This window comes from Thunnus maccoyii, chromosome 15, assembly GCF_910596095.1.
Source record: "Thunnus maccoyii chromosome 15, fThuMac1.1, whole genome shotgun sequence".
In the NCBI taxonomy this organism is placed as follows: Eukaryota; Metazoa; Chordata; class Actinopteri; order Scombriformes; family Scombridae; genus Thunnus; species Thunnus maccoyii.
In genome coordinates this window covers 7532273-7541746 of record NC_056547.1, presented here as the reverse complement: position 1 = coordinate 7541746, position 9474 = coordinate 7532273, and the positions used below count along the sequence as shown (strand labels likewise).

General features: G+C 36.9%; 1 protein-coding gene across 2 annotated transcripts in view; it reads right to left on the bottom strand.

Annotated features, from left to right (window-relative positions):
* Window positions 1-2575: 2575 nt before the first annotated feature.
* pvrl2l (PVR cell adhesion molecule related 2 like) overlaps window positions 2576-9474 on the bottom strand; it is a 300657-nt gene continuing 293758 nt past the window's right edge. For both annotated transcript variants that reach the window (XM_042434648.1, XM_042434649.1), the window contains exons 8-10: window positions 9006-9063; window positions 7338-7433; window positions 2576-6928 (exon numbers count right to left, since the gene is read on the bottom strand). In XM_042434648.1, the coding sequence (XP_042290582.1) occupies window positions 6722-6928; window positions 7338-7433; window positions 9006-9063 (361 nt within the window). In that variant the 3' untranslated portion in view covers window positions 2576-6721. The remainder of the gene's footprint in view (window positions 6929-7337; window positions 7434-9005; window positions 9064-9474) is intronic.

The following is a 9474-nucleotide window of genomic DNA, read 5'->3' as shown; positions in this document are numbered from 1 at the left end:
AATTGATCTCTTAAGAGCCTTGCTTGTTTATAATAAATCTAGTGTAATTACACTTTCTGAGACATGGTTGAATAGTAATATCTCTGTTAATGAAATTAAACTTGACAACTATATTTTGTACAGAGCTATTGGCTAGATTGGCTAGATTGTTCATCTATCAATAATCGAAACCTATTTGACAGTATAAACCTAATTCAACTCATAAGTGAGACTACCAGAGTTCATTACAGGTCTAAATCCTTGTTAGATTGGATTCTTGTCAACTATCCTGATAGAATTATCAAATCTGGGGTATTATCTGACCATAACCATTCCATTATTTTTTGTGTTTGGAAGATCAAAGTAACTCATCTTCCACCAAGATGCATCAAGGTCAGACAGTGTAAAAATATTAATACTGAGCTTTTTTATTCAAGACTTAACTGCCAAAAACTGGGACAGGTTTCAGTTAATACATTTTGTTGAAGACTTCTTTTACACTGAGTTTATTATTATACAAACATGCGCCCTGGATAACAATGAAGGTTAAATGTGGACATTTACCTTGGATTAATGGTGATCCTATAAGTCTCTTTAAACAGAGGGATACGGCCTGAGAAAAATATCACTTGACAAAGGATTCTGCTGACTGGAATGCATATAAAGTTTAAAGAATATTTGTACACCCAAAAACAAGAAATGCTAAATCTAATTATTGTAAAGACTGTTTGGCTAATGAGTTTAATAACCCTCGACAGTTTTGGAACAGAATCAACAGTACAATCAATAAATCCACCAAAAGCTATACTACTCTTATTAGAGTTAATAATGAAGTTGTTAATGATCTCTCTATAATTGCTAATGCCTTAAGCTAGCATTTTCCCTCTGTCTACAGATCACAATTTTCTGATTTTCCCTGCTCTGACATTTCATTGAATAACTCTATTTATGGTAGCTCCTTCTCCTTTAGAAGAATTGGTCCAACTGATATTCAGCAGTGATCCAAGCTCAGTTAGTGGTGCTGGTTCAGATGGTTTAAAGATTAAGTTCATCAAACTTTCCTCTCATGTTCTGGCATATCCTCTGTGTGATTTATTCAATTGATCTTAATTATATGTGAAATTCCATTAATTTGGAAATGTGCCAGAACTACTCCATTGCATAAAGGTGGTGGTCCTCTTGATCTCAATAACCATAGACTTATTTCTATTATTGATAGTATAGCAAAGGTAATGGAAAAGTTAATATTTAATATTGTATCCTCCTCATCAGACAATAACATGCTTACAGGCGCAGTATTTATAGATCTTACTAATGCTTTTGACGTGGTTGATCATTACCCCCTCCTTGACAAACTTTGTGCTATTGGTCTTTCAAAACATTCTTTACTCTGGTTCAATTCATATCTTCACCACAGACATCAGGGCAGTCTGTCAGATTTTATGATTATGGACAAAGGTATACCTCAAGGTTCATCTCTAGGGCTATTGCTGAATGATCTCCCACAAATCTGTTCCTATTGTCATATTCAATTATATGCAGATGATTCTGTGGTTTACTCTTCCAAACATGACACACAAATTCAATGTACATTACAGTCTGATTCTGATGCTGCTCAAAAATGGTTTTCTTTTAACACTTTTCTACTGAATAAGAAGAAGTCTTATCGTATGTTGTTTGGCACGAGGCCTAATTCTCTGCATTTAACCAATAATTGGTTGATTCATTTCTTAGATGGCACACCGCTTGAGAAAGTGGAGGAATTTAAATATTTGGGTCTCTGGCTTGATTCTCAACTTTCATTTAAGCCCCAGATTAACTCAGTGATAAAGAAAATAAATTGCAGCCTGAGAACTTTATATTGTTCTATCAACTGTTTCACCCCTCAGGTCAGAAAAGGATTATTTCAGAGTTGTTATTACCAATACTAGATTATGTAGATATTGTCTATTGGAATACCTCAGAAACAAATCTTTGTCCCCTAAATGTAGTTTATAATACTCTCTGTCTATCTACTCTGTAGATTTGTTTTGAGGTGTCCTTGTAGAACCCATCAGTGTTTTATGTATGAGTCGTTAAATTGGTTAACACCTAAATCTAGAAGACATTTCACTTGGTTGCAATTTATTTTCAAATGCAGTTTCTTTAACTATCCTTCTTACGTAAAACAATTCTTAATTCCATACAGGTCATTGTATAGTCTACTATAGTCTACTTATCTTCTAACAACCTACTCTTGCTTCTAATTAAATTTGAGATATGGAAAACATTTCTATCTCTAACATGTAGGTGCATGTAGCCTGTATAGCTTTGTATGGGTATATGTACATTTATAGTATGTATTTCGGCATTTTTGGGGGAATCAGTGGGTGTTTGTGTGTGGCTAGACCTGGGAGAGATTTTGTCTGTGTATGTGTGATTGTATTTGTGTTGTTTTGCTTTATATACTGTATTTTCTGTATTTTTTGTGTTAAGGACCCCCTTGGAAACGAGGTGGTTCACCTCAAGGGGTTTATACCTGTACTTCTAATAAATGTAGAACTTTTGTGTTGGCAGAGGTAAAGTAATGATCAACCAAGACATCCTGTGATTTGGTTGACATTTTATTTGACAAGACAATGATCTGTAAAACGTGTACAATAGGTTTCCCAAAAAGCATACAAAATGATAATCGATCTGTGATTAAAAAAAAAAACAACAAAAAACAAAATGAAAGAAAATTGATAAAAACTCACAAAAATATGATTACATCTCCAGTGTGTTTTGTTTTTTAGCATTGCCATCATCAGTGTCAAACCTATCCTGTATTTGTGTGTTTCCCCCTTTCATCATCTGTTCTACTGTCAGACAAGAAATGTGAGAATTGAAAAGCTAAAAATAACATAAAGAAGGCACGTCTGGCTCTGTGATGAAAAGCGGTGATGACAATGGTTGAATGAGAGAGAGAAGGGAGAAGGGGAGGGAAAAAAAGAAGGGTGGCAAATGAAGGAGAGGACCAGATTCAGCCCGAACAGCTTTATCGCTGACATTCACAGCTTGTGTTTCTGGCATCAAACCTGTAACAGGGGATACGAGGAGACGGAGGAAAGCACCTTGGCCGAAATGCAACGCTGCATCTCTCACAGAAGGGATGGACTCAGAGCCTTGATCTAACAGCCAGTCCATCTGAAATCACTGTAGTTCCTCCATCATCTTACAGCCTGTAAACTGGGCTTATATTTCAAATTTAGGAGGCAGCTTCATGACTATATTCCTGACAATGTCAAGATTTTAATTCAAGATACCACAGAAGCAGCTCTATTAAACACAAGGCTCTGGGTAAAACTGAATGATCCCTTAAATGAGACGGCAGAGCTGAAACTCAATACCGAATGCTTGCTGAGTCATTGGTCTCTGATATTGTATAATGGGTCCCAATGATTGTCTTTTTCCTTTTGCTCAAGCTATCAACAGCGGCTGCTGGCAAAGACATAAAACACATTACTCCACAGGAAACTAAATATTCATCCATTGTGGGAAATTAATTTACAGACAAAAGAGCAAAACCATCACATTTAATTCCCCTTTATGTTCTGTGGCAGGGCTATAAAATACATTGTACCTGATTGTCTGACACTGCACCATGTAAGTGAGTCCAAAAAGCCAAATACTTGTCATAGTGGTGCAACTCTTCTTGCAAAACAAGGAAATAGCTTTTTCCCCCATAGGTCCATGCATCATGCAGACATTCCCTTTAATAAAAAAAAAAAAACATCTCAGAGACAAAAAGCAGACATACATAAGAAACTTTTACACTGGTAGCTACTATAGAAATCCCTTTTAATCCTGCATCTGTCCTGATTTTATAGTGCAGATTAATTCTTCTGTGAACTTTGGATGAGAACCAAATATTACAACCATTAATAATAACTTGGTTATCTTATTTCAATTCTAATAAAGAGTTAAAACATAACTGTGATTTTAAAAATCCCCTTTTAGAGATGGAACAAAGTTGTAGCAGTATTTCAGTAAGCATGCAGCAAAAAGTGGGACTTCTATCATAACTACAACTATATGAACAACAATGAAAAAAAAAACCTCTCCACCAAAGCCAGTGATGGTTAAATATTAATATATGATTGTCATACATCAGAAAAAACTAAAATATTGCATTTGGTGCTGACCTTGCAGAAAGCAAAGCTGTGATTATAGATTTATTTGTATTCTTACTGTGTCTATTCTTTTAGCTCTTGGATATTATTATGTTGTTATTACATCATTCTGGTTTTGTTTTTCCGTTTTTCTCCTCCTGTTTCAATCTCTATCTGCCAGTTAATCATCTTTTTACCTGTTAAACTGAATCTAAAGTATATCTACCACCTGCATATGTGCTTTTGTGGGTGCTATGTGCTTTGTGTAGGTAACTGGGGAAGATTTATGTGACTTAAGGTCTCAAGCAAGAACTCAAGATTAAGCGTGATGAGAGGAAAGATTGCATCTATGTGTATTGCACTCTGTGGCTGCGAGTGATGACTATTCCATGCTGACTGCATTTTCTGATCAGCGCCAAAGACAAAAACAGGCAGCCCACTGAGCTGAAAAGAAAAAAAATCCTGCTCTCTCAACTTAAAATTGGACTTGTACTTGTGGTGTGCATAAATGTGACAGATGCTTTGAGACTGAGATAAAAAACAGCTCTCTTTTTTGACATTCAAAATGCTTTTACAAATGAAAAAGATTATTCCGCAAACAGCCTTGGGAAAGTGTTTCAACAAGCCACCGATCATGCCATGCAGAGTAATATGAACAAGGAGTAAAATCCACACCATTTCATTTTTTATATACTCAAAACATTTTAGTATTAAGTGACAACCTCGATGTACCCGTGAAAAGTAAAATAGTAATATACACTTTGTTTTTTTTTTTTTTTGATCATTCAATTTGACACTTAACAAACTTCCATCCCCTGTACAGAGGCACTGATAACACCTACACTTGTTTATTTTTTATGTGTACACAATTCACCAACAATATATTATTCATCAATATTATCAATACTATTTACAGTTTGTTCATCATTTGGTACCATCTGACATCTATGAAAACCAATTTTTGATTCAGCCAGGCATAGTTGTTGTTCACCTGTTTTTCTGTCTTTTTTTTGTTTTTTTGTTTGCATGGTTTGCTTGCGGACAACCGGTTAAAAAGCTAAATGCATATTTTCTCCATATGTGAAATGTTCTGCATATATTAGTATATGACCATTTTAATCTGTTAAAATGGCTGTAATGGCAGTATTTTTCCAATATATGCGGAACATGTTCATACTCAATACATACTTGTAATGTTTTCTTGATAGTGTTATTTATTAGAGGCCTGAATACAAGCATTGGTATGTGTGTGTGTGTGTGTGTGTGTGCAGATGTAAGAACCCTGCGGTGTGTGTGCTTTGCTGTAAACCGAATTTCACCTCCGCCACTATGCAGCCTTACCAACTCTTGCAATTAACAACAGCAAATATGAATCATGGAATCTTAATCATGTAATGTTGCCAGGTTACAGAGCTTCAAAATGATGTCATTTCCACTTCGTTAGTGCTAACGAGCAGCCAAGAACTCTAACAGATGCTGCGGCCCAGGGACAGATAAGGTCCTTTGACATAAGTGGAATGTTTCTTTTTTGGACCGTAGCCTCGGCTTCGCAAAAGTGGGAAAGGCTGGTCTCAGAGTTATTGTAGGAGTTGATAAATAACTGAAATACTTTCCAACATCTGTTGTGATTAATTGAAGCTGCCTGCAGAGCCAAATGATCAGGCTTTGGACTTCCTGGGACCAAATTCAGCTGTATGTCATTCAAACCAAACCAACCGTGGAAGAAGAATACTTTGAAAGGACTTCAAGGATAGTATTTTTACTTTTTCTGTGGTACGAGGCTGCTAGAGGAGCCTGATGTTTTATCTGTGCTCAGAGAGAGGAAAAAGATGTTTCAATCACTTTCCACGGCTGTAAACAGAAGACCCCAGGACTGGCAGACTCACATGTAACAATAACTTTGTGATGGGGATGTTGTACTGTATGTTCATGGCACAAAATGTTGCATATAAGATTTCTTACTGAATCCATTGAAGAAGCTGTTTGTTGTCTTGCTGTTTTTTTTGGTGGATATTTAGATTTACAAGCATCACACACGCAGTGTGCTGTGTGTTATTTAAAGTTATTTAGTGTTAATTGTTCCAGTTCACCTACATTGCAACACCTCTCAACCATGTAATTAACACATTGTAAAAGCCCACCTCATCATACGCAATGCACATATGACTTCACTGGCTATCAGGCTTTGCAGATATCATAGGTGTGTGCATCTCAAACTTTGCTCTTAAAACTTTGATATTTTGTATTTTATTTTTGTTTTTCTTCACCAGATATTTGGAATGTAATGCTGATGATAAACAAAAGCTTGTCACCCTTATTAACATGCCTGCTCCTCAATAGTTCCACTTGAAAATTAAAACACCGCTAAAACAGTTTTCATTGGGATATGTGGAAACCTAAAACTCCTAAATGTGCCCGGTAAAGAAAAATAAAATCAAATGCAAAACATCATGGTGCGCAGCTTAAAACTGTTTAAATTTTTCAAAAAGATGAATGTACAATACAATGTTTTTCTCTAATGTGGCAACAAGTGTGCTCGCCTTTGCTTTTCATGCAAATTTAGGTGACCTGGAACTTGCCCATATGCCTGCGATGATCTGCGGTTGCTGTGGCTACACATACATGGCGGGAGATACAAAGCTCTCGCCGCGAGAGATGTTGGCAGCCGGTGGCTCGTGACTGGATGATTCCATGTCGTTGCCGTGGTGACCATCAGTGGCATGTTCTTTGAGCTCATTGATGTTGCCGTATTTGGCCGAGTCATCCAGGACTGGCTGGGCGCCGCCATTCAGGGCTCCAGTGGTCTCGTCATCCAGGTTCTGCGAGGACGAAGAGGTGTGTTTAATATAGCGTGTCATGGCGAATACACATATTGCAATACATCTAATTAGACAAATCAGATCAGATGAAGACTGCTGAGGTTCTCTCCCCTCACATGCCATCATCAAATCTGCTGTACATACCCAAGGGATTATAAGATATTACATTTTTTTAACAATAAGACAGTTTGACACATTTTTATAATTAAATACAGCTTAATATTAATAACATTTGATTGATTGGTACACAGTAAAAACACCATGACGTCTCTGCAACACAGTGTGTGGCTGTCCAAACAGATATGGAACCAGCTGTGACTGAATGTGGCTCATGTGTCAGTGAGCAAAACATGCTTATGTATGTATGTGTGTGTGTGTGTGTGTGTGTGTGTGGGTGTGTGATAGTTACCGTGACAGGCTCTCTCCCGGTGGGCTCGTAGTAAACCTCTCCTGGACTGAGAGGTGCTGTCTCTGTGGCTGTGGGAGGCTCTGATGGCTTGTTCAGCTACATGCACAGAAACCACATGAGCATAGAGAAAAGAATATAAAACAGGAAACAATACAATAAGAGCACAGTCAAGTGGAGGAGAGAAGTGAAGACCTTGGAATAATGTATAAAAGGAAGTTAATATTAACAAGATAATAGAGCTACAGAGTTGAGACAGACTAAAAGCGAATCTGTGTAACCTGAAATAACACACTCTTCAATTTATAAGCAATAAAACACACATTTCAATACACTTTTAACACTACAGCCTTACTTTGTCTGGTAAGACAAGTTGCTATAGTGGTGACTAATGTAAGTAAATACTAGCAAACTTAAGCTAATTGTGTAACTGACAATAATGAACAGCTCTTCTCTATTTACGCCTCTGTTACATTTCATTTTAACACGTCAGAAAAGCAGCTGACCAATCAGAATCTTGACAAACGAAGACGAATTCAACGTGCGATACCACTTGTGGCCTCGGTTGCCACAAGTGAGAAAGTGACACAGTCTCGCTTTGAACGAGACCTAGGGTTTAGTACTACTTATTTTCACAGCTCAGGTCATTGACTCTATCAGACATGATTACACTGTACTCATCAAAGTAATTGCTGACATGTGAGAATTTAATCACACCTCTAAAAATAGATCAGATGGGCTGAGAGAGAGGTTGGTGTGAGCGGTCAGACAATTAAACATGATGTAAACAAACTGCTTAGTTAGACAAATTTATTTCAAAGAGAAAACAAAGACAAACGGTGAAATGAATGCCCTTAACATCCTCAGTTCATAGGTTTTTTGTTTTTTTTACATATTCACATTCAAGTTTTTCCTCCAAATAAAGTGGTAGCTAATCTGACTAAATTGTCAGCTTATTTAAAAACAACAACAACAAACTTGAACTTGACTGCTGTGAGAAAATGACAGCAAAAACATTGTTTTGATCTGGTAAAACAACAAACAAATAAGATTTGTTTTCCATACTGCTTTAGTATATTCGATTATGAAGTCCAGGCATTGAAAGGACTTTAAAAGAAAAATGTTCAAATGCTTGTTCAAAGCCTTGTGACTCGGCCTGGACTTGCCCTCACAGACTTGAGGCTTGGTTTGGATTTAAAAATAACACTACAGAGATAATTCTTTATTTCTGTCACATCGCTCTGACAGGGTTTTCAAAGACACACTGTCTAATAAACTTTCACTGTTGAACCCTGTGAACTTCCATTTCAGCCCTGGCATTTATAGCCATTTAGACATCTTTTATACATCTAATCAACATAAAATTGCAGAGTTTTAGTCTCATTACCTAATATGGTACAAGCACAACAAAATGTTATAGAATGATGGAATAAAATAAGTGAAGAGAGGAGGAGGAGGAAGAGGAGGACGACGAGAGGAGCACTCTAATGGAGCTCTTTACAAACCAAGCTAATTATTTCGACACACATAAGCCAACTCAGATCTCCAATCAATAGCCATTAGCTCCATTATGACTGCCCAAATGGACTGAGTGTGTGTATTTTGCGTGTGCGTGTGGAATATAATTGCAGTGACAATAAAGATTGATTTGAAGCCATGTCGACCACTCACCATCTCTGTCGAGCTGCCTGCCTTCACAGGGGGAGGGGGCTTGTGCTTGGGTGGGCCCCTGATTGGACGAAAGACAAGAGATAATGCGGTATTGATCGCTGCTATGTTAGGACGTCAGATTTCTTTGTATTAAATAGAAAAACAAGTCAGGCAACTGAGAGTGCACAGAATTAAAAATAAAGTCTTGAAATATTGGGCTCTCGAGATGTTCTATTGTGTTGTAATTCAATCCAGATTATATTCTACACATACAAGCATACAGCAATAAGGGAGATTTCTGAAATGCTGTTTACATTTGACTTCCAGTTGTCAAATGAAGTAGTAGGTCTTCACCAGTTCCTCATTATCTGTTTCATAGCTGCAATTCTAAGTTTCATGTATAGGTGTCTGTTTATTTCTAATGTGAGATCAGATGGTGATGTACCTACAATAATACACTTTGGTTATAAAAAAGTTATAAATAGTTGCC